Genomic DNA, 25,463 nt, shown 5'->3' with positions numbered 1-25,463 from the left:
CCCACTTCCTGACTCCTGCAACCTCAACTGGTGCTAACATCACTTCCTTATTGCTGTTCCCAAGGCATGCCACTTACTCCTTTGTTAATGTTGGCCTTGGTTCCAATGACTGGACCTGATTATACCCACTCATAACCTCCTTGACTGGCAAATTCTTGTTTTTGAGGCCTAGCTCAATTATCTCTTTGTGAAGCTTTCCCCAACCTTGCCCAGGCAGAATGACTTCCTTTTACAATATCCCATGTATCTCCCATCTTCTTAAGCCAACCATGGTATTCACAAAGGCAAAGGACCATGTCTTACTTATCCGTGTAGTGCAAGTGCCTCAACATTCTGACACCAAGTACACAGTAGTTACAGTATTTTTTTTTTCCAGACAGGGTCTACTCTGTTGCCCAGGCTGGAGTGCAGTAGCACAATCATGACTCACTGCAGCCTCGACCCCTGGGGAGCTGGGACTACAGGCATGCACCATCATGCCCAGCTAATTTTTAAATTTGTTTTGTAGATACAGGGTCTCACTATGTTGCCCAGAACTTCTGGGCTCAAGCAATCCTCCCACCTTGACTTCCCAAAGTGCCAAGTTTACAGGCATGAACAACACTATACCCAGTCTATAGTATTAATAATAATAGCCACCAACATTTGGGCTATGCTCCAAGTACTTTAATTTTTAGAACTCTGTGAAGTAGGTACTATTATTATCTCATTTTGGAGATAAGACAACTAGGCCCAGAGAAGTAAAGTAACTTCAAGGTCACAGAGCCAGTAAGTGTGCTTTTAAAACATGTACAAACGTCCCATAGGCATACTGGAATGGAATATATATTTTTACTACGTGATTATGCGACTTACATTATGCCAGGTGTCCTTGAGTAGAAGAATACATACTGTTGTCAAGTTTAAAACATGGAATGTTTTTTGAGATACAAAATAAAATGAAATAAATTATTCTTCTATAACAACAATATGTAAATCAGACATTGTTGTTCATGAATAAATCTAAAATGGTTGAAAATGTCCACATTTTACACAGTGTTTGCTAACAAAGGACAGTTTTTAGTAGAGAAAAGAGATAATGTAAGTTAGTAGTTCTCAAAGTATAGTCCACAAACATGATTTTTACCTGGAATATGAACTAGCCATTTCTTTCATATCATTTTTGCTTTAAAGAACCACTAGAAAACAGACTTGGGTTTTTGACATACATTTTTCAACAATGAAGCAAGCTTGTCACTTCAAGGAAAACAACTCACAGTACACGTTGTCAATGACAAAAATCAAACTTTCGAGTAAAAGGATTTTGGAAATGTTGCATCCACCACTGTGAGCTTGACAGCTTCCCAATTCTAAATACTTTTCTTATGAGATCAGTGATGATATTAATGTGATATTTTTATACTGCATAATGAAATGTGTCAACATTTGGAAGATCCGCATAATTCAGCAAACTAGTTATTTTCCAAATGACCAATACATGATATTATAAAGTTGTATGACCCATTCAGGGATAGTTTGAATCCATGCTTAGAAGCAGCTTTGTGCTTGCTTTAATATTCTGCTGTTGCCATCTTGAAATTAGTAACTTTTAAACAGGGAGCCCTGCATTTTAATTTTGCACCAGGGCCAGCAATTACACAGCCAGTCTTAGATTCATTCAAATTGTAAAGGCAGACCAATGTGGTTTAACATAATAGAGTACAAAAAGTTCAAATTCCAAACAACATTTGAGAAACTACCATTTCTCAAGTTTTAGCATACTATCAAAAAAGAATATTCACAATTTTCTGAAAAAGCTATTAAAATACTTTTTCCCAGACTAAACGCTGGTGTGAGGCCAGATGTCATCAGATACTTCAACCAAAAAAACATATCTCAACAGATTAAATGCAGAAGCAAATATGAAAAATCAACTTTCTTCTATTAAGCCAGATATTAAAGAGATCTACAAAAGTATAAAACAATGCCACCCTTCTAAATTTTTAAAGTTATTTTCATAAAAATGTTATTTATATTAATACGAGAATTATTTTAATATTAAAATTTTACAGTTTTAATTTCTATACAATAAATACTGACAAACAAAAGCTCTCTTGGGTCTTTAATTTTTAAGAGTCCTGAAACCAAAAAGTTTGAGAACTGCTGATTTAAGAGATATGTGATCTAGAACTAGTAATACCATTCGACCCAGCCATCCCACTACTGGGGATATACCCAAAGGATTATAAGTCATGCTGCTATAAAGACACATGCACACATATGTTTATTGCGGCACTATTCACAATAGCAAAGACTTGGAATCAACCCAAATGACCATCAGTGACAGACTGGATTAAGAAAATGTGGCACATATACACCATGGAATACTGTGCAGCCATAAAAAAGGATGAGTTCGTGTCCTTTGTAGGGACATGGATGCAGCTGGAAACCATCATTCTCAGCAAACCATCGCAAGAACAGAAAACCAAATGCCACATGTTCTCACTCATAGGTGGGAATTGAACAACGAGATCACTTGGACACAGGAAGGGGAACATCACACACCGGGTCCTATTGTGGGGAGGGAGGAGGGATAGCTTTAGGAGATATACCTAATGTAAATGACGAGTTACTGGGTGCAGCACACCAACATGGTTCATGTATATATATGTAACAAACCTGCATGTTGTGCACATGTACCCTAGAACTTAAAAGTATTTAAAAAAAAAAAAGTTAAACAAAACAAAAAAAGAGATATGTGAAAAACACATTGAAAACAACAGACTCCTACCGCATTTCAATCATCATGTCTTCGAGTAACTCTGACGAATCCCTACTATAGATCCGGATGTAGAATTGACTGGGAGAGATGATATACTCCACAAAGACCCCTACGAGGGAACTGGTGTCTAATGGTGGGAGTCTGCATAATTTCTTGTCCGGCACAGCATCTGGCGGGATGTCATGATTTGCCATTGCCAGGTTGAGCTGTGATTTGTTTGTTTCTACTTGCTATAAGTTAGAAAAAAAAAAAACATTAAAAATCTCTTGGTGAGATTTCAAACCCCATGGCATGTTTCTCAAAGTATATTTCATGAACCACCTTTATCAGAATCACTTGGGAAATTATACAAATACAGATTCTTGAACTTTAGCCCAGACTTACTGATTCAGAATGCCTGGGAATGGGGCCCACAATTATGCATTTAAAAAAATTCTCTGGGTGATTCTTACCTATGTTAAAATATGAAAACTACTGCCTTATAACATTAGGTATAGAGTTTAAAGTGTTACACAATTGCCCTATACAAAATTGAAAATATGATACTTCAAACATTCAGGCTGAACCAAGTGAAGTCCTACTCAAACATATCAGCAGTCAAAGGTAACTTTAATAGGTTAAATTTCAGACTAGTCTTCCAATCAAAAGCAGGATTTCTCAAATACTCTCATTCTGAAACATATCATTTTCCTCTAGGCCTTCTATTTTCCTCCAGAAAACACAGCAAGCTCTCCAAACAAAACTTTTTCCTTCCATGAAAGAAACCAGGTAGAGAGGGTAGAAGGGCAAAAGAGCACGCAATGATCCTTAATAACAACAAAATAAGTAACGGGAGATGAAAACACAAAAATGGTGAATTGTGTGTGGAGATGCAATAAAAGAATAAAAAAAAAGCACCCTATAATTGAGGATGGGTGTAGAGGCAATTTGCAGCAGTGTTGAGGCACACAGTCAAAACAAAGCCTCTCAATTTTTCCCTCTAAAGCCCCTGTGGGTTTTCAAGACATCATGAGAGAGCTGTCAACTCTCAAAACCATCTGAAAACTTTAAAATGAGCCTTGAGGAAAAGCAAGCTATATAAAAGACTGAAAACTAGAAAGAATGCTATACGATATAACTTCAGTACAAAGATGATTTCTTCTAATAAATGGCATATCCAGAAATAAGACTTTTCTAAAAAGAATTTTGGTTTAAAGAAACATACATTCATTTACTTTTCATAATGCTGAATATCCAGTGCACAAAGTCTTTAAACCTCACTCACCAGCTGTAAAGGCTTTACTATCACATTAGGCTTCTTGCAAATCTTCTGTTGTGGCTCTTTTTGTTTTTTTGAAGGGCAATTCCATACAGTCTCTTTGACAGCAACAGTAGACAATGAATTTCTAGGTGGACTGGAGACACAAGCTTTGGCTTCTATTTTCTTATCTGATTGAACTAAACACAAATTTCTGACTGATGAAACAACTCCATCTCAAATGGCCAATACAGCAGCCTATGCATATTTGTTAAATAGCTGTACAACCATTACTAAGCACTTTCAACACACCAGGTGTTAGAAAGATAATGATAAATGAGAGATATAAACCTGTCTTTGCAGAACTTTCAGTGTGGCAAAATATAAGGGAAGTTCTAGATGGGAACAAATCTTAAACTATTTGTGTTAGGGGGAGGGAGGCTTGTGATCTGATAAGGTATCTTAAACTTTAGTAAAAGACTTAATTTTTTTCAGCATCTTGATTTCAATTTACTTTTTGTTCAAATTAAACAGGGAACATTCTTCGTTGCTTAACATAGAATGTACGTACCTACTTAACATTCCATAATACAATTCCTTAATTCTTAGGAAATGTTCAAGTTAATAATGTATTGTGTTCAAATTTACATGTGTATGATAACTACAAGAGATTGGCACATTAAAACAGACTCTGGGCCAGGTGCGGTGGCTCACACCTGTAATTCCAGGACTTTGGGAGGCCGAGGCAGGCGGATCACAAGGTCAGGAGTTCGAGACCAGCCTGGCCAATATGATGAAACGCCATTTCTACTAAAAATACAAAAATTAGTCGGGCATGGTGGCAGGTGCCTGTAGTCCCAGCTACCTGGGAGGCCGAGGCACGAGAATCGCTTGAACCTGGGAGGCGGAGGTTGCAGTGAGCCGAGATAGCACCATTGTACTCTAGCCTGGGCAACAGAGCAAGACTCTACCACCGAAAAAAAAAAAAAAAAAAAAGACTCCAGATAGACCTACAAGCATGGTGACTACTTAAAAAATGAAGTTATAAGGACACAAAGATGTAGGTACAAGAATATTTGTCACTGTATTTCTTTGTGATGGTAAAAAACAGAAACAATCCTAATGTCCATCAGTAGAAGACTGGTTAAGTACATTATAATTATATGTAACTTCAAATGATGAAATAAGCTTGTTTGTACTAATACAAAAAAACATCCACAGTATATGAAGTGTAAGAAATGAGGATTCACACAATACAGATGTCCACAGTGGTTTGACTTTCTTATGGTATGAAAGTGATACACATTCATTAGAAACCATACTTCCAGTATCCATACAACACTGTTTTTCACTTTCAGTACAGTATTCAATAAATTACAGGTGATATTCAACACTTTAGTATAAAATAAGCTTTGTATTAGATGATTTTGCCCAACTGTAGGCTAACGTAAGTATTCTGAGCATGTTTAAGGTAGGCTAGGCCAAGGTCTGATGTTCAGTAGGCTAGGTGTATTAAATGCACTGTCTACTTATGGTGGGTTTATTGGGATAGAACCCCATCATAAGTTGAGGTAAATTTGTATTTATACACTACTGTTTTGTATAGGAAAAATTATACATGTGATAATTAGCTATATCATACAGAAGAGGTCCAGAAATAAACACACTAAAACTATTAATGCTAGTTACCTCCGTATTGTTGGAATTGTTTAAACAAGCATGTGCAGCTTTTGTGATTTAAAAAAAAAAAAAGATCTATCTATGTCTTACATATTCATTGGAAAAACTCTTGGAGGCTATATAAACATTCTAACAGCATTATTTCAGGGGGGGATAAAATAATAGAAAATGTTCTCTCTCTACTCATCTGTGCTGTTTATATATTTTTAGAATGAACACGAGTTACTTTAAAAATCAGAAAAATCAATAAAGGTAGTTACATTTGGGGGGAAAAAAAAAAAAACCTGTCCATCATAACCACTCATTCAGGCTTACAAAAATACAAGTACCATACTGCAATCTAGTTTTGTGAGGTGTTGCCATTGGAGAAACTGGGTAAAAGGTACATGGGATCATACTGTATTATTTCTTACAACTCCATGTGAATATAAAATTATCTCAATAAAACCTTTACATCTTGAGATATAAAAATATCTCAAGAAAAAGAAGGTTCCCCCATCCCCCCAAAATACAAAACACAAATCAAGTGCCCTAAATGCAATGTGGTATTATCCTGGAGTGGATACAGAAACAGAAAAAGGACATTCTTGGAAAAACTGGTAAAATCAGAATAAAGTCTAGAGTTTAGTTACTAGCAATGTATAATGTTAATTTCTTAGTTTTGATAAATGTATCATGGTAAATGAGACATTAATATTAGAAGAAACTGGGTGACAGGTATATGGGAACTCTGTACTACCTTTATGATTTTTCTCTAACACTAAAATTATCCTAAAATTGAAAGTTTATTTTAAAAAATACAAGTGCTGGGTCCCAACGCACACCCATTTATTCTGCATCTCCATATATTTCTAAAAAGCTTTTGATGCACGGCCTGAGTTAAGAACCACTGCACTATCAGATCACCATTTTAGAAACTTTATTTCCTTCAGCATTATCAAAAAGTCTAGACAATGAAGAAAGCAAAAAAAAAAAAATCTTTTTTTGAGACAGAGTCTCGCTCTGTCTCCCAGGCTGGACTGCAGTGGTGTGATCTTGGCTCACTGCAAGCTCCGCCTCCTGGGTTCACGCCATTCTCCTGCCTCAACCTCCCGAGTAGCTTGGACCACAGGCACCCGCCACCACACCCGGCTGGTTTTCTTGTATTTTTAGTAGAGATGGGGTTTCACTGTGTTAACCAGGATGGTCTTGATCTCCTGACCTCGTGATCCGCCCACCTTGGCCTCCCAAAGTGCTGGGATTACAGATGTGAGCCACTGCACTCGGCCGAAGAAAGCAAAATTTTAAAATTCAGATAATTTTTATTAATAATACAGATTAACCTTATTACAACAAATGCCACCAGAAAGGCGGTCATTATATAAAACATTTCATGGCTAGGCATTATTTCGTGTTTTCTTTGTCCTCATAAGGACAATAAAAATGAGGTTTGCATCATACTGCGGTTCTACTCACCAGGTGGTAGAGGCTTCTTATCCACATCAAACACTAGTAAGTCTTGCTGTCCTTCCCTGAACTCAACATGAAGAATGTCACTAAGAGCTCCAACAAGTTCTGTCACATTTAAGAAGCCTAATTTTTTTGGCGATAGTTGCTCTTTAAAAATCACCTGTCACAAGAAAATAGAAATTACATGAAACAGCATTAGATAACAGATATATAACATATACAGTTGTCCTTGGACAACCAAACTAAATCTTAAATGGTCAATGAACTCAAGTATTAAAGAGTAAAGGCTCACTTCCATACCAGTATAAAACAAACCAAGTGACCAATAATCCCTTACCATAAAACTTCTAGGTCAATGTCAAGTTCCTTTTAGAGAATGTGGTAAACTAAAGTAAAAGTTAGGGTGGGCGCTTTTCACTTCTCATTTTTAACAATATCTGAATATAAAGCAAGTCTTCTTTTAAAAAAAACAAGAGGAGAATGCACAAATTACAACAGTTGTAATAAAACTATTGGTATTTCTCTATTTTCCAATAAAGATAATATTCAATATCACCTCCAACATGTAGAGAAATTATTGTTTAAAAATATTTCCTTAAATTTTATTATTTTGCCTTAAAAGTTGGAATAAAGGCCAGGCATGGTGGCTCATGTCTGTAATCCCAGCACTTTGGGCGGCCGAGGCGGGTGGATCACAAGGTCAGGAGACCGAGACCATCCTGTCTGACACGGTGAAACCCCGTCTCTACTAAAAATACAAAAAATTAGCCGGGCATGGTGGCGGGCACCTGTAGTCCCAGCTACTCGTGAGGCTGAGGCCGGAGAATGGCGTGAACCCGAGAGGTGGAACTTGCAGTGAGCCAAGATTGCGCCACTGCACTCCATGGGTGACAGAGTGAGACTCCATCTCAAAAAAAAAAAAAAAAAAAAAAGAGAAGTTGGAATAAATGAGCAGATATCTATCGGTGTATTTCCCATAGCATACAGTTTGATTTTCTTGCCTTAGAAAAGAAGAAAAGTCATACCAAATGAAGACAGGAGACAATATATATGGGATAGACACATAGAATACATTCCTCAAACAGAAAACATTTTATATGTCTTAAAAGGACCGTCTATCATCAGTTGTTTATTCCATAGTCAAAAGCATCACCAACATTGTTTTAGTTTCACTCATCTATAATAAGTCTATCTTACACAAATTCTTAAAACATTAAACAAAATCTACTCCAAAGGGTTAAAAGTGAAATGTTCTTCCAAAGCTGCCTTCAGTCTTCATATTTTGCAGCTATTGTAGGTATTATTCTAAGAAAGACAATAAATATGTTGCATTTATTGTATTATCCTAAGGTGACAAATTTGCTTATTTCTGAGCCTAAAAAACAAAACAAAACCTGCTACATCTAAAGAGACTTTTTTGTTGTCGAATGACTTCTATCTTCATTCTTTAGATGCATTTCATACTGAAAAACTTATCGTGCAAATTATCTTTTTAACGCAAATTTTAATGCTCTGAGTGGAAAACCTTCTGATATGTATCCTCATCTTGGCTCTTCAGGTAGTCTCCCATTTGAATTTTAATATATTATTCTCCATCCTTTTGGTTTTTAAAGTGAATAAGCTTCAGTTTCCTCAATTTATGTTGTGAATTTATTTTTGAGTTTTATATTGGGTTGTTATCTGCTAAATCGGTCATGAAAATGTTAAGTTGCCATCTTCCAGCTGTCTCCTCTGCACCAAGAGAAACAAGCAGATGAGAACACAGTGCTCATCTGGATTTCTCAATCATTTTGACTTGACAGCTCTTATTCAGAAATCACATTCTCCTTTAGAATTTATCTGTATTTCAGTAAACTGTAATGATGCTGAGTGATCTGGTTATTAAAAAGTAGGATGTGAGTTTAATCAGGAACTATTTTAAAAATAAACACTTCAGTTAAATTGGCAAAAAACAAAACAACAACAAAAAATTCCTCAGTCACCTAGCAATCACTTCCCTGAAAGTAACCAGTATTGCCAGTTCCTTGTTAAAACGTTCCAGAAATTATCAAAACTCTAACATGATTCAACATAATAGATTACATATACTAGGTACATCTTGCTTTTTTTCAATTACTATATCAGTACATGAGACACAGTTGAGTTTTGCTATCTGATCCTGAGACTCAGTTTCTTTTAAAAGGTTAGTCAATTTATTATGTCAGATATATTTTATCCTAATTCCTTTGTTATGCTTTCTGCTTTATTGGCTCCCAACTATGAACAATGAAGAAATTGATGGGCTGGGAACAGAGGCTCATGTCTGTTATCCCAGCACTTTGGGAGGCTGAGGCAGGAGGGACTGCTTGAGACCAGGAGTTAGAGACCAGCCTGGGTAACATAATGAGACTCTGCCTCTACAACTTAAAAAAAAAAAATTAGCTGGGCATGGTGGCATGTGCCTGTAATCCCAGCTACTTGGGAGGCTGAAGCTGCAGTGAGCTATGATTGTGCCACTGCACTCCAGCTTGGGTAACAGCAAGATCCTGTCTTAAAAAAAAAAAGAAAGAAAGAAAGAAAGAAATTGATATATTTCTACTCCCACCCTCCTTACTTTCCTTCCATCTTCAACCAAATTTTAATTATCCTTTTCTTAGAGTTTAGATTTATGCCTTCAAATATGTGTATATATCCTGTTTACATGATTTTGTTTCCTCAAGGTCTGACAATCTTATAGTACAAACACTTTATTTCCTGCAAATTAGCATAATGGATATCCCCACAGGCTTGATTAGATTTATGTTTGATCTCTTTGACAATACTATAAGTGATGCTATGTTCTAAAGAGGGGCACATAATATCTGGTCATCTCTTTTTTTTATTTCCAAGTAATCTGACAATATAATAAACAGAATTTTTAAAATTTCATTTTCTGATAGTTTGCTACTTACATATGAAAATACAATTGATTTCTGTATACTAACCTTGCATATTTGACCTAATAAATAGTCTAGTAGCTTTTTTCATGGATTCCTTAGTATATTCTACATGAACAATCATGTTTTCTACAAATAAAGTTTAACTTTTTCTCTTTTAGGTTTTCATGCCTTTTATTTCCTTTTCTTATTACACTGGTTAGAACTTGCAATACAATGTTGAACAGAAGCCGTATGACCGGATATACTTGCCTTGTTCCAGACTTTAAGGGGGAATTGTTCAGTGTTTCACCATCGAGTATGACAAATATATTAATAGGTTTTCACCAATGCACTTTATCAGAATGAGGAATTTCTTCTCTATTCCTAGTTTTCTGAGAGCTTCAATTGTGGATGGGTATTAAATTTTGATAATTCTTTTTCTGCAGCTACCAAAATAATCACATGGCTTTTCTTCCTTGTTATTCTATTAAAATGGTGAATTACCTTAATTCCTTTTGAAATGTTACTTCAACCTTGCATTCTGAGGATAAACCCCTCTTTGTTCAGGGATTGCTGAATTCAATTTACTACTGTTTTGTAATAGACTTTTTGTGTCCACATTATGAGAAACATATCCTAATTGGTTTCTTGTAATGTCTATGTCAAGCTTTAGTAGCAGGACAATGTATTCATAGAATGAGTTGGGGAGGCCAGGCATGGTGGCTCATGCCTGTAATCTCAACGTTTTGGGAGGCTGAGGTAGGAGGATTGCTTTAGGCCAGGAGTTAAACACCTGCCTGGGTAACACAGTGAGACCTTGTCTCTAAAACAATTTTTTGTTTTAATTGGCTGGGCATGGCGCCACATGTCTACAGTCTCAGCTACTCAGGAGGCTGAGGCAGGAGGACTACTTGAGAGCAGAAGTTCAAGGCTGCAGTAACCCAAGATCATGCCACTGTACTCCAGCCTGGGTGACAGTGACTCTTTAAAGGAAAAAAAAAAAAAAAAAAAAAAAAAGAATGAGTTGGGGAATATTATTTGCTATTTTAAGAAACAATCTGTACATGACTAATATAATTTCTTCCTTAAATGTTTTACAGAATTCACCAGCAAAACCAACATACATCCTTTTCAGTCTTACTGTACCACTTCAAATAAAAGAATCTTGCAACCCTATAGTTCCAGGTATTGCCCCTCCACTCATTATGCAGTAGTTTTCATATGCATTACATGTTCATGTTACAAACCCAATTATTTAATGCTGTAACTTTTGCTTTAAACAGTCATATATTTTAACTGATCAGAAAAGGCAGTCTTTCATATATGCCCAGATATTTACTACATCCTTTATTCAATCCTTCCTGAAGATTAAAGTTCCAATCTGGCATTATTTCCTTCAGCCTGAAGAACGTTATTTAGCATTCTTATAGTACCAGTCTGCTTGCAATTCTGATTACCTGAAAATGTCTATCTCATCATCTTCATTCTTGATATTATCACTGGATATAAAATATTGGGTTAACAGTACTTTTCTTTTGAGTACATTAAAGATGTCATTCCATTGTCTTCTAGCATTGCTTCAAGAGGTCAGCCATCACTTGTATCACTGTTCTCCTGTATGAAGTGTGTTATTTTTAGTCTGGCTGCTTTCAGAATTTTCTACTTATATTTGGTTTTCTGCATTTTTACTATGATGTGCCTATGTAAGGTTTTCTCTGTATTACTTGTTTGGGGTTTTCTGGGCTTCTTAGATTTATAAACTTCTTTCACAAGATTTGGAAAACTTGGGCCATTATTTTTTCAAATATATTTCTGCTGTGCTTTCTTGGGCTCCAATTATATTAATAGATACATTAGACCGTTTGGCATTATTCCATAGGTCTCAGGTCACTCAAGTTCTGTTTTGTTTCCCTGTTCTTCAAATTGGATAATTTCTATTGATCTGTCTTGAAGTTTACTAATGCTTTCTTCTGCCATTTTCAATTTGTTATTAGTGAATTTTTTACTTCAGATATTTTAAGTTATGAAAATCACTTGGTTTTTATAGTTTCTTTTTCTGCACTGAAATATCTTATCTGCTCATTCACTCTGAATACATATTCCTTTATATCCTTTAATATAGTTAAAAGAGTTACTTTAAAACCTTTTTTGCTGACTTCAATAACTGCACCATCTCAGAGTTTCCATTGATTACCTTCTCTTTGTCAAAGGGTCACATTTTCTTGTTTCTTACTATATCTAGTAATTTTGGTTTGTGTTCCAGGCATCATGATAGATGTATTGTAGAGAATCTGGAATCTTTTATGCTCCTTTGGACAGTATTATTTAAGTTTGGCTGAACTTCAACCCAAAATCTGCCACCCTGTGTTGGGCAACAGCTGAAATATCTTCAGTTCTTTCAGCCTTAAAAGAACAGAGGCTGCTCTATGTCTGCTCCAAGCATGTGCAGTTAAAGGTCAGGCAGAGAGCTGAGCAGAGCTTATGTGCCAGACACTGTTCTAAGTGCCTTATTTTTAAGTCATTTAAACTTCACAAAACTCTATAAAGTAGGTATTATCTTGACCTACCATATTGTCTATAAGATAGCACACAGAATTATGTATCTTAACCATTAGGCTATACTATCTCACAGTATCTATGTTTTTACCTATAAATATCCTACAGTTTTCATGGCACAGTAGTTAAGAGTTAGGATTCTGAAACCAGACTGCCCAGGTTAAAATCTTGGCTCCACCTATTACTGGATGTTTGATGCTTAAGCAAGTTACTTCTCTGTGCCTCTATTTGTTGTGAAAACAAAACGAACATATCCCAATATGAAAGATGCTCTGAATAGAGCCTGGCACACAGTTAATATATGTATAGGACTTATCTTTTTAAAAACTGGATATATGGCATTATCTGAATTATTCTGCAACTTGATTTTTTTTCACTCAATATTATGGTTTTAAAAATGATCCATGTTGCAGAGCAGATTTATTTTATACTACTACATACAATTCCATTGTATAAATGTCAATATCCACTATCCTACTGATGACCGTTTGTTTCTCATTTGTTCCTATGTCATGCTGTGCACTTCTTTACATGTCTTCATGTGTACCTGTGCAAGAATTTCTCTAGAGCGCATATGTAAAAGTGAAACTACTGAATCCTTGAGGGTGCACACCTTCAACTTTACTTGATAATGCCAAAGTGCTCCCTAAGAGCATTTTGTCCCACAAGCAGTGTATGAGGTATTCTGCTTCCCTGCATCCCCACTGACACTTGGTATAATACTGTCAGACATTAATGAGATAATGTTTATTCTAATAATATTGGAACAATAAGTGGTAAAAATATCCTTCATATACATAATCAACTATTTGTTAAATATCATATTCTCAAGTCTCATAATAAAGACACTAAAATGCAAAACAAAATGCTTCCATTTTAGAGCACAGACCTGGAGAATCCAAGGAGTAGCTACAAAATTTCCATCTATCACAAGAAATATAAGCCATAAAAAATTAGCGTTGGGGAAAAGCAAAACACTTACCTCATACTCTCCAAGCAGTTTAGAAATAAACAAACCCTCTGGGAACTTAGATACAACCTAATAAATAGAAAGTGAAATACAATATAGACACAACTGAAATGCTGAGTGACACAATATTAAAATAATATAAACAAATAACAAAGGAAAAAGTAACATTATTAAATGAATTTTAGTCATATTACATTGTTTTTTAAAAAATGATTTTCCAGTTTTAAAAAACATCAGAACAAAAGAGACTGTGATTTCCAACATTTTCAGAGTTGAGAAATCATTATTACATGATTTTGCAATACCACAACTCTCCAGAAATTCCTGCACTTCTTTAAGCTCAGCTAACACATTTAACTTCAGCTCACATAAAACATCCTATAGCATAATTTCAATCATTTTAATTACTAGAAAAGCAATGCAATAAACACTATAAAAAACTTTGGAAAATACAGTTAAGCAAAAATAAGATCTGTAAACAGCATTATTGTCCATATGAACATCAAAATATCTATTTAATATTAAAATAAGTCAATATTTCTATAGCCAGCTTTTAAGTATCATACTAAAGACATCTTTCCATGTCAGTAAAAACAGATAAACATTTTTACTGGCCACAGATATTTCAAAATATTAAAGACACCTAAATTTATTTGATCTTCTATTTTGTTTCTTATTTTTCATCCCAAATATTGCAATGATTATCCTCATGCTTGAGTTCTGCACACTAGTTCAATGATTTTTAGAATAATTTCCTGAAAGTAGACTTACTCGATCCCAATAAAGTATAAAAATCTTTGTTTTCTAAATTTTTCCAGATATATTTTATACAAAATTCCAATTCAAGCTTCAGAAAAATATAAAGTAAAAATTATTTCAAAATCCTGTGACCCAGAGACAGCCATTGCTACATTTAAAGAAACATCCTTTCAGAAACCCCTGTATGTGTGCATATATGTTATTCATGATTTTATATGAAAGAACAATTCTAAACACACTATTCTCTAAAACCTGTTTTTAAAGTCCAACAATATGTCAAGGAGAAACTTCCATGTAAACTAAGAGAGATATACATAAACTTTCTAAGCTACATGACATCCCTAGTTTGGAGAATATCCAATATTGATAAATAACCAATCCTTTAAAATTAATGCCTAATTTTTCTCTAATTTTTGGTACCACAAAAAAATCATATTCACTCTTGTAAACCCAGCCTTTGGGAGGCTGAGGTTGGGGAATGCCTAAGACCAGGAGTTCAAGACAGGCCTGGGCAACACAGCAAGACCCTGTTGCTACAAAACCTTTTTAATTAGCTGGGTGTGGTGGCATGCACCTGTAGTCCCAGCTACTCAGGAGGCTGATGCCAGAGGACTGCTTGAGCCCAGGAGTTCATGGTTGCAGTGAGCTATGATTGCACCACGACATTCTAGCCTGGGTGATGGAGCAAGACCTCAGCTCTTTAAAAAAAAAAAAAAAAAAAAAAAAAAAGTCATATTGAACATCCTTTAACAAATGATTGGACACTTGCTCAAGTGTCTAAACAAACAAAAAAACAAAAAAACAGGGCCTGAATGCATCAAGGTTTTTACATCTCTCCTAGTAAAATCATGACAGTTGAAATGGAATAATATAAGGCAGTACAAGCTGTAATAGCACCTTGATTACTCGAAGCAAGATTAACAGCTCCCACCAAAAATTTAAGTATACATAACTCTTTGGCTCAATACATAACACCAAAGAGCTTTCCCTTATTAGTAAGGCAAAACAAGTAAGACCAATGACATAAACAGGCAATTCACATAAAAAATATATATGACTACTAAGCATATGAAAAGATGCTTAATGTAAAAATCAAGAGATAAACTAAAACAATGTGATTGGATAATAACACCTGTCAGTGGGAGTATAAATTTGTTCAAGCATTTTAGAGGGCAATTTAGTAATATTTATAATCAAAACATAAGATGCCTCTGACTAGCAATTCCACTTCTAGAAAAATGTCCATGGACATTAACTGGAGTACTTTTTCCATAGCCAAAGATAAAAACACCAAAACTTTAATCCATCATGGATCTCTACATGAAACAGGGTAAATCAATATAATGGGATACCACACACTGGAATAATATGTAATGTACATTTATAAAATTGGCATTTGGAAAGATCTTGAACTGTTTGTCAACAGTAATTTAATGGGATGGGGGAAGAAGGAAAGGAAGACAGAACTTATGGAAGAACTTATTTGCTAAATAGTTTTACATTAAAAATTTTTAGGAGTGCGTGTTTTGTTTCTTTTGCTTATTCTAAAAGAATTGGCACTTAGTTTGCAGTATATTAGAAAAGATTAGATGTAAACTAAGACTTGCAGACAAACTCAACCACAAATGATATATAAGTTTATAAATCAATTATTATTGTCTCCCAGAAACAGAAATTACTTACAAATTTTATCTTATGTTTTAGTTCTGAACTGATAGTTCCTCCAGGTCCAATCTGTGCAATAACCGATTTGAATGTGTTCTCCAGCTATGAAAAAAGAAAAAAAAGTCAAGTCATAGTTCCCCTGCCCAAAGAAAGTCAAAGGTAGATCTAAACAATATGTAAAGAAAAGATGTATAAAAGGAGACATATTGCAATTAAATAGACAAAACACTGTTCTTAAGAGGAACTGTAACATTTCATACCATATGAAATACACTTAGAGTAGATAGAATCATTATGAAACTAAATGCTGAGGAATTTTCTAGGTTAACTAACATTTTCTAACACAATTATTCTAGAATCTATTATTCAATCCCATATTCTTACCCAGAAAGAATTGTTACTAATTTTCTCCTATTTATGAAAGTATTCCATGTTTACTAAAAAGCATACTTAATGAATGCCTACTGCAGGGAAGAGATGGGATGGTAGAACGTTCCTGCACAGTAGGCAGGAAGGTAAAGTTTTTCTGTTACAATAGAAGCAAAGAGAGTGGGGGAAAGGGTAAGGGTACAAAGAAAGGCTCTGTGAATGTGGAGTCAGAAGTACAGACAGTTAATATCTGATAGCTCCTGCATTCTCTGATTTCAGCAGCAAGGCCCACTCCTGAAAGTAGAAGGAAAGAGGAGGGAGGTCAGACATTTCAGAAAGTAGAAAAAGTGGGAAAATAAAGTTAAGGAAATATTGGATGATAACCTGAACTTAGCAGATAGGAAGTGAGGACAGGAGGAATCTGAGTTAAGACAGTAGGAGTCTGAGGATTTTAGTAGAGAGAATTCAATGGCATACAGAGGCCCCACTAAAATAAAATAATCATGCATGGCAATAATTGAAAAGTAAGCTGGAAGGACAGGAGGATGTGATCAGAAAGTAGCAGGGAGAACATCCATTTAGCCAAGGTCCAGTGAAGAGCCACAGCAGGAGAACTAAAGCAGAGTGAAAGACTGTGGAGTTATGTTCAGTCGACATTAAAGTTGATAACTGAATATTAAAAAAAAAAAAAAAAGTTAAGTCACAAAGATATAAAGAAAAATACCAATTACCTAAAATCCTACCACCCAGACACAATCACTATTAATACTTTTTCCTTCTCAACTGTTTCTTTTGGTCTTTCTTCTCACTCTTACTTGGCCTGACATAACTCACAAACTGTGTGCCCTTTTAGGTCTGTTTTTTCACCCAAAAAATGAAGACAATCTCCATCTCTCACAAGGCTGACAAGAAAACTAAATGTGATGAGGCACAAAGAGTGCATAACATAATGCCTGGCACATGGTGTGAGCATGACCCTTGCCTGCTCCTTTGGCAAGCAGCGCTTACCATTGCAGGATTCTCCCTCTGGCACTGACTACTCTTCTTTTCATCCAATATCATTGGCACAGCATTCAGCGGAAACCCCTCCAAGTTTTGGCAAGTGCATGGCTCCCTATCAAGCTTCTGAGGGTTTTCCCCTATTTTCACATTTTCTTGGGCATTTCCATGGCTCTGGGAAGGAGAGGATTAGATACTTATGATTACATCATTAGCTTTAACAAAAGGTCCTACCCCTTAGTCTTAGATTCTTTACATTTCTTCTGTAGTTGCCATGCGATAATTTCCTAAAGGTCTCCCAGTGATCAGTAAGATAATCTTTCTAAAGATAACTGATCTTTCCATCCGAAGGTTCTCCTGCCATTTGTAGATTCGATAACAATAACGTATTAAATTATCACTGTGCTAGGTGTTTCAGGGACAAAAGATGATTACCTTTGACGGTGTAATTCCTCTCAAGGCACTTACAATTAAGTAGGGAAGTGAGATCAACGCATAAACATCTACAACCTAAGGCTGTAAGTACCATTAAGCTGTAAACACACAAAAGGATTCCTTTTGTAAGGACCTTGCAGGATGGAGAGAATTCTGCAGACAGACATGGGAGAGAGAATATTGAAGGTAGAAGGAACTTCATAAAGAAAATTAAATAAAATAGTTTGCCTAAGGCATCAGGGAAATAGTGAAAGAAAAACTAGAAAGGTAGATTAATGTCCTATTACAGAATACCTTAAATGCCAAGCTAAGAAGTTTTTCTTGGTTATACAGGCAAAAACAGAGATACTGATACTAGAGATTTTTAGCAAGGGAGAGAGATTATCAGAACTATAATCTGGCAACCGAAAATTAGATTGGATGGGTGGACAACCAGTTAGGAAACCACTGCAACTCTCTAGGCAAGAGTTTTAACTAGGGTGCTGGGAGAGAATAGAAAAAGAAGGGATATGACAAAGGTGGAATCCACAGAAATTAGGAAAGACAATAGAGAGGAAGGAATCACTGATTCTACAGGGATGAATGATGAGACCAGAAACAGCCTCAAGGACCTCAAATTCTGTGTAGGAAACAAAAGTACCACGGAACAGAGAGGTAGGCTTTTGTTATTTCTTAATTCTAAAAGTTTGGAAAACTGGGAGGTAAATGGCAGGATGGTGATTACAGACTTGATGTGTCTCTCTGGATCATGGCTTATGACAAAGGTTAGCAAATTATGGCCTCTTTTTGTGCTTCCCATAAGCTAAGAATGGTCATATTTTTAAATGGCTGTAGGAAAAGGTATTATTTGGTGACATGTGAAAATTATATGAAATTCAAATTTCAGTGTCCATAGTTTTATTAGAACACAGTCATATTCACTCATTCATGTATTGCCTACGGCTGCTCTTGCGCTGTAAGGACAGTGTTTAGTAGATGCAGAGAACATTTAGCCTGCAAAGCCTCAAATATTTACTATGTAGTCTATACGAAGAGATATTTGCCAGTCTCGGGTTTAAGATAGCAAAATGATGAGTAAAATGATGAGCTTTTAGCTAGGAATAGAAAGCTTCTGAAAAAAGTAAAATTAAAACAAAAAAGTTTATCTCAAGCAAAATGTCTAAATTAAGGTGACTTTAAACTGAATGCAGTGGAGATTTTTTAAAGCCCAGGAAAAGTTGGGGATATCTATAATTATAGAGGGCAGAAGTTACAATGTGGAAGGGCAAAGTAAGATTGAGAGGTAATCAGTGATTTCAACAAGGCTTTTAGTGTCAGATGCCTGTACATCAAACATGAAGACTGGGGAATACATCAAGTTAATGAGATAGAACTAGAAAATGAAGATGGAAAGTAACAAAATACACTATATTCAGATAGGAGCTTATAGGACCACAGAAGAGAAAGAGCTTTGAATCAAAAAGATATACTTTTCAGAAAAATGAACCAAAACATGAATAGGCAATAAAATAGAAGACTAAGTAGCAAATTAAAGCATAAAGCTGAACCTCAAATAAATACACATTAACAGATATAGTTATTTGCCCATCAAATTATAAAATTTTAAAAATACCCACTTATTCATTCAACAAATATGCACTGAGATCATAGTATGTGCTTCACACCGTATTAAGTGCTGGATATACAGAGGTAAATAAACTAGATATGGTCCCTGTCCTCATGGAACTTGCAGAGATAGACCTGAATTGATCATAAATATATGTAATTACAATTATTATAATGAAAAAAACCCACAGTCCACATGATCTTACTTATATGGGAAGTACATAAAAGTCAAACTTGTAGACACGGAGTAAAATGATGGTTACCAGACACTAAGGGGTGGGAGGATTGAGAAGGCATTGGCCAAAGGACACAAAATTTCAGTTAGGAGGAGTAAGTTCAAAATATCTATTATGTATCATGTTGACTACACTTAACAATATATTTTGTATTTGAAAATTAAGAGTAAATTGTAAGTGTTCTCATCACAAAAAAATGACAAGTATGTGAGGTACTACATGTCAAACAGCTTGATTTAGCCATTCCACAATGTATACATACATCAAAACATCAAGTTGTGCACCACATATAAAATTTTTACTCGTCAATTAAAGATATTTTTAAACACCCCTCCCCCGAGTGTCACAAAAGGATAATATGCCTGAAGGTATCAGAAAGGCAATGCAGGTGGGTGGGGAGGGATCTCTGAAGGAAACTGTCCATTTGTACTGAGTAACAGCAAAGGTACAAGGAAAGGAGCACACACACAATCTATGCGAGTGTCAACTGAAACAATTCTTATGGATGACAGCCTAGCCACATACAGGATAAGCCATAAAAGTAAACATTCCTTTCAGTCAATGATGGCTCTTCTAGAAATTTATCCTGTGGAGTAACAGAGATGTGCGCATACTTGAGCAAGATTTTCATCATAAGGTTATTTTTAATAGCAAAAACTGTATATACAGCAAATGCCCAACTTAGGCTATAAGTTAAATTACGGCACATCATACCATCAGTTAAAATTATATTGCATTAGAATATTTAATAATGTAGCACGTTAACAATGCATAAGAGGAAAAAAAGCAGGTCACAAACTAAGAACCAGAATGATTTTAATTTTTTAAGTCAAATTTTCACGTGATAAGAGTACACAGGTGATTTTTATTTTCTTCTGTGCTTGTCTGTATTGCAAGTTTTCTGTAATCAATCTATATTACTTTTGTAATAAAAAATTTAAAAACAGACAACTGGATAATTTAGAAACATCTAATGATGAATGCATTTTGGAAAAAGGATGTACGAGGCTAAAAGCAGAAAGAAACAGAAGTTATATCTCAGATGAATATACTTCAGACCTTTTGGCCATATGGGAAAACATTAATACATTTCTTACAAAGATCACAAAACTGGCATAGAAACATACAGCAGCAATGCTTTCAGCTGCTTAAATATTTGTTGGGTATATGCTATAGTATAGATGTATCCCTCTCTACCCCCTACTCCCCAAATCCCTAAGTTGAAATCCTAACCCCCAAGGTGATAGTATTAGGAGATGGAGCCTTTGGGAGGTGATTAGCTCATGAGGGAAAGGCCGCCGTGAATGGGATTAGTGCCCTTATAAGGGAGGCCTTGGCGAGATCCCTTGCCCCTTCTGCTTTGTGAGTACACAAGACCTCTATCTATGAATGAGGAAGAAGGCTCTCACTGGACACCTTATATACCACAGCCATGATCTTTGACTTCTCAGCCTTCAAGAACGTTGAAAAATAAATGTTTGTTGTTTACAAGCCACCCAGTTTGTTGTAGCTTGTTACAGCAGCCAGAACTAAAACCCTATAAATAGGATTATGTAGGGTCTGACTTATTTGACTAAAAGCCAGGCAGGATGGAATTTGATTTGCCATACTAAATACTTCATCTGAACTTGTGGGAAAATAGCTACAGAACAGCTACTCTAAGTTGGCCAGAGAATGTAACCCCCAGAGAACTGTATTAATTAACCCACTGAGTAGCTCCTTCTGATAATTTTTAATATATCCAATTATTTATCTTGAACTACAGTTGAGTCAGGTTATCAGGTGAAATAAAATGCTTCACCTCTTATATGCAATGCCAAGCAAAGCATCTAATTCATGTAAAAACTATCAATTGTTTAGGTGCAAATTAAAAGTTACGTGCAAACTAAGACCACCCTGATTTCATTTAGATGAGAAGATATTTCTTTATAACTCCAAGTTTATCTACCTTAATCTCATGGTGAATGTTACAATAAGGTCTTGAATCTATAAGACAGAGGGGGCAGGGAACAGGTAGAATGGAGTACTCTTTTTTTTTTTTTTTTTTTGAGACAAAGTCTCACTCTGTCGCCCAGGCTGCAGCACAGTGGCGCAGTCTCGGTTCATTGCAACCTCTGCCTCCTGGGTTCAAGAGATTCTCCCACCTCAGCCTCCTGAGTAGCTGGGACTATAGGCACGTGCCACCATACCCCAGCTATTTCTTGTATTTTTAGTAGACATGGGGTTTCACCATGTTGGCCAGGCTGGTCTTGAACTCCTGACCTCAAGTGATCCGCCCACCTCCGCCTCCCAAAGTGCTAGGATTATAGGCATGAGCCACTGCACCTGGCAGGATGGTGTACTCTTAAATGGTATTAAGGCTAGAGATCCTAGAAATGCAAGATCTCTATTCCTTGACAAATTGCTACTCTTAAAGGTAAATACCTATTAACGGAAAGCAATCTAATCTGTGGTCTAGAACTACACACAATGCAGAAAATTCTGATGACCTGGGCTGGACACAGCACCTGAGGCTTCACCCACCAGAAAGTATAGCTAAATCCATATGCTATTCACCCATTAAAATGTTCATTTCTCCTCTAAATTCCCTCTCAAGAAGTCAAAATAAAACTGAATGCCTTTCAAAAGAGGCCTTAAACTGTTCTAACAAATTGCTTTGTGAAATAAAGCAACGGGCAGGGGTGGGATACAAATGGCCAAGCCAGCCTGTTTCTCTTGCAGGAGGAAAGTGAAGATATTCTGATCCTCATTTTACAAAGGAAAAACTTTTTTCATTTTAATAATATTTTCTTGTGACAAAAATGATGCATGTTCACTATGGAAGAACAAAAGATACAGATGATCAAAAAGAAAAAAGTTTACACTTTAACTTTGTTATATGTTTTTCCATGCACATAAAAACATAAATTTGTAGAGTTTTGAGGAAACACCTAGCAAACTAATAGATGTACAGTTTTGAAGAAATGGAAAGACGCACTTTTTGTAAATAGGATTATGTGAGATCTGATAATTATGTAGTGATAATTATGTAGTCCTACCATAAATTAAAATTCATAGTTTAGGAATTAGAACCCACCCCCCTCTCAGAACAAGATTTAAATTGTTCTGGTGGCAAAAACTTCAACTGGAAGTGAACTGTGGTTATTAGGCTGCATCTATGAGGAATTATTAGAGCTGCAAAACTCAGGATGAAACTCAAAGAAAATACAGAAGAAAGTGTATCTGCATCTCTCTCACTCCTCAACTTGGAGCCATGCCATGAGCAAATGTCCTCAACTCTGCATTCGTTATTGCCTGGCTCTCACAGTTAAAAGGTAGAGTCTTCCTGCTAAATTCTATAGAATGGAAAATTTCTGAAAAAAAGAAATATACATTATAATTATTTTTTTCTGGAAGTTTTAGTCAGCACAATAAATTTAGAAAATGGAAATAAGAACTTTAAATACTGAAAAGGGAACAGCAAATCTACTGTTCATAAATGATAGGGTAGTCTACTGGGAAAACCTATGGGAAAACTATTGACAAACCAAGTTTGCTACGGTAGTTTCAAAACAATATTTAATAGTCAATTTCTTTCTTTCTAAACCATGAGCACTTAGAATTCCAGTCTTAATGGCAAAAACAGTATCACAACTGGCCAGGCGTGGTGGCTCATGCCTATAATCCTAACACTTTGGGAGGCTGAGGCAGGCATTCAAGGTCAGGAATTCAAGACCACCCTGGCCAACATGAGGAAACCCCATCTCTACCAAACAATACCAAAATTATCCAGGTGTGGTGGCACAGCTCTGTAATTCCAGCTACTTGGGTGGCTGAGGCAGGAGAATTGCTTGAACCCAGGAGACAGGTTGCAGTGAGCTGAGATCGCACCACTGCACTCCAGTCTGGGTGACAGAGCAAGGCTCCATCTCAAAAAAAAAAAAAAGAAAAAGAAAAAAGTATCACAACATATAATATCTAAGAATACAATTTCGAGAAATGTGCCAAACTCTAATAAAGAAAACTACATATCTGCAATGAAAGGCATAAGATTAAAACTTGAATAAACAGAGAACTACAACATGTTAATGAATGAATACACTTAATGAAATGCATGAAGTCTCTTCAAAAATTTTAAACTTAATTCTAAGAAATCTCATTGAAATTTTGGAACTTACAAAAACAATTCTAAACTTTCAGGAAAAAAATAGAAAAAAAGTCTGAAAGGAGACTAACCAGGGGAGACTTGTCTTAAAAAACATTAAAATGAACTTTTTAAAAGTAACTTAAAAGTAATAAAAATGGCTGATTAAAAAATCAACTTTGTCAGTAACCAAAAATGGATGTGAAACAATTAGACTCTATGTTTGGCTTTTTGATGAGAAAAAATTTTTGTACTTAACCATCTTTCAAGGATTGACATTTGAGTTAATAACCACACAGAATCCTGAGAGTTATACAATCAGAAACTATGGGAAAAAAGACACTACCACACTCTGAGTTGAAGCATGTATTGATACTTTTCTGGAGGTCAGTTTAACTAAAATCCATTTTTAAAAAATGAAGATTTTCTTTGATGAAAAGAATGAGAAAGAACAGAACAATTCATGATCATCTTTCTGAATTTCAAAGAAAAAGATTTTGACAAGCATGCAGTTAGTCAGCTTACCTACAAAGAAAGATAAACAGGCTGGTTTCAGGCTTCTTCAAAACAGGAAATGTCAAAAGAAATCAAAATAATCTAAAAATAGGAAAATTACTAAGAAAGCAACAAATGAACACTCTTTCTTGGTAGTAAGACTATAACTCCTTTTAGGCTGAGTTTTCTGTATTAAGAATTACTTTCACCATTTAAAATAAAAGTTATAGCTTCCACTCTCCTGTCATAAATAACTAGAAAATTGGAAAAATGTACGAAACAATGATCTAGAGCTGTTGAATAACAATGCAGAACTGAGAGGTGAGCCTTGAACCCACCCTCCTACACCCTGTCCACCTTACAGCCTGGAGAGCTTTCAGGATAGTGTAGGAAGAAGCAACAGAAACAGAGCCTGGCAGTCTAGATGAATTGAGGAGACAGATTTTGAGATAACGAGGATGCTAAAATTTGCAGGATTGAGTATGGAAAAGGAGGAGTGGCACAGAAATAGCTCTAGAGATCTGCAGACGAACTCCCTTAAGTTTCTGGATGAGTACCGATCTGTGCAAGTGGAGAGAAGTTCTTTGAGGCTGGAGAAACAAACAAGAAGCAACAGGCTGAACAATACTCCGAGCTCACATAAGGCTAGGAACAGTGTTCCCACTAGACAGAGTAGGAGTACTTCGTAATGCATTGAGTCAATCCTTAGAAAGGTAATGCTTCAGTGGTGGGGCTAAATTAGCCCTAGATTGAAGGCTGTTCTGGACCCGCGCATCTTGGTCTGCTCAGGCTGCCATAACAAAATACCATAGACTGGGTGGCTTAAATGACAGAATTGTTCTTATAGTTCTGGAGGCTGGGAAGTCCAAGATTAAGGCATAGATTGAACATCCCAAATCCAAAAATCTGAAATTTGAAATGCTCCCAAATCCCAATTTTTCAATGCCAATATGATGCCACAAGTAGAAGATCCCATACCCAACCTTATGTGATGAGTCACAGTCAAAACACAGTCAAGACTTTGTTTCATGCACAAAATTATCTAAAACATTGTATAAAATTGCCTTCAGCTTATGTATATAAGGTATATATGAAACATACATGAATTTCATATTTAGACTGGGATCCCATCTCCAAGATATCTCATTATGTATATGCAAATATTCAGATAAGGGATACTCAACCAAGCATTTCAGATAAGGGATATTTGACCTGTACTACCCAATT

General features: G+C 35.7%; 1 protein-coding gene across 6 annotated transcripts in view; it reads right to left on the bottom strand.

Moving 5' to 3' along the window:
• Positions 1–25,463, bottom strand: part of TDRD5 (tudor domain containing 5) — a 90,446-nt gene that overhangs the window by 46,828 nt on the left and 18,155 nt on the right. For all 6 annotated transcript variants that reach the window (XM_030936262.1, XM_030936260.1, XM_010375673.2 and 3 more), the window contains 5 exons: positions 15,993–16,076; positions 13,563–13,619; positions 7,134–7,287; positions 4,026–4,198; positions 2,771–2,991 (listed from right to left, as the gene is read on the bottom strand). In XM_030936262.1, coding sequence (XP_030792122.1) covers positions 2,771–2,991; positions 4,026–4,198; positions 7,134–7,287; positions 13,563–13,619; positions 15,993–16,076 — 689 coding nt within the window. The remainder of the gene's footprint in view (positions 1–2,770; positions 2,992–4,025; positions 4,199–7,133; positions 7,288–13,562; positions 13,620–15,992; positions 16,077–25,463) is intronic.

Source organism: Rhinopithecus roxellana, chromosome 8 (genome assembly GCF_007565055.1).
Source record: "Rhinopithecus roxellana isolate Shanxi Qingling chromosome 8, ASM756505v1, whole genome shotgun sequence".
NCBI classification, from domain to species: Eukaryota; Metazoa; Chordata; class Mammalia; order Primates; family Cercopithecidae; genus Rhinopithecus; species Rhinopithecus roxellana.
Note: the sequence above shows the minus strand (reverse complement) of the source record. Positions and strands in the feature narration are given on the sequence as shown.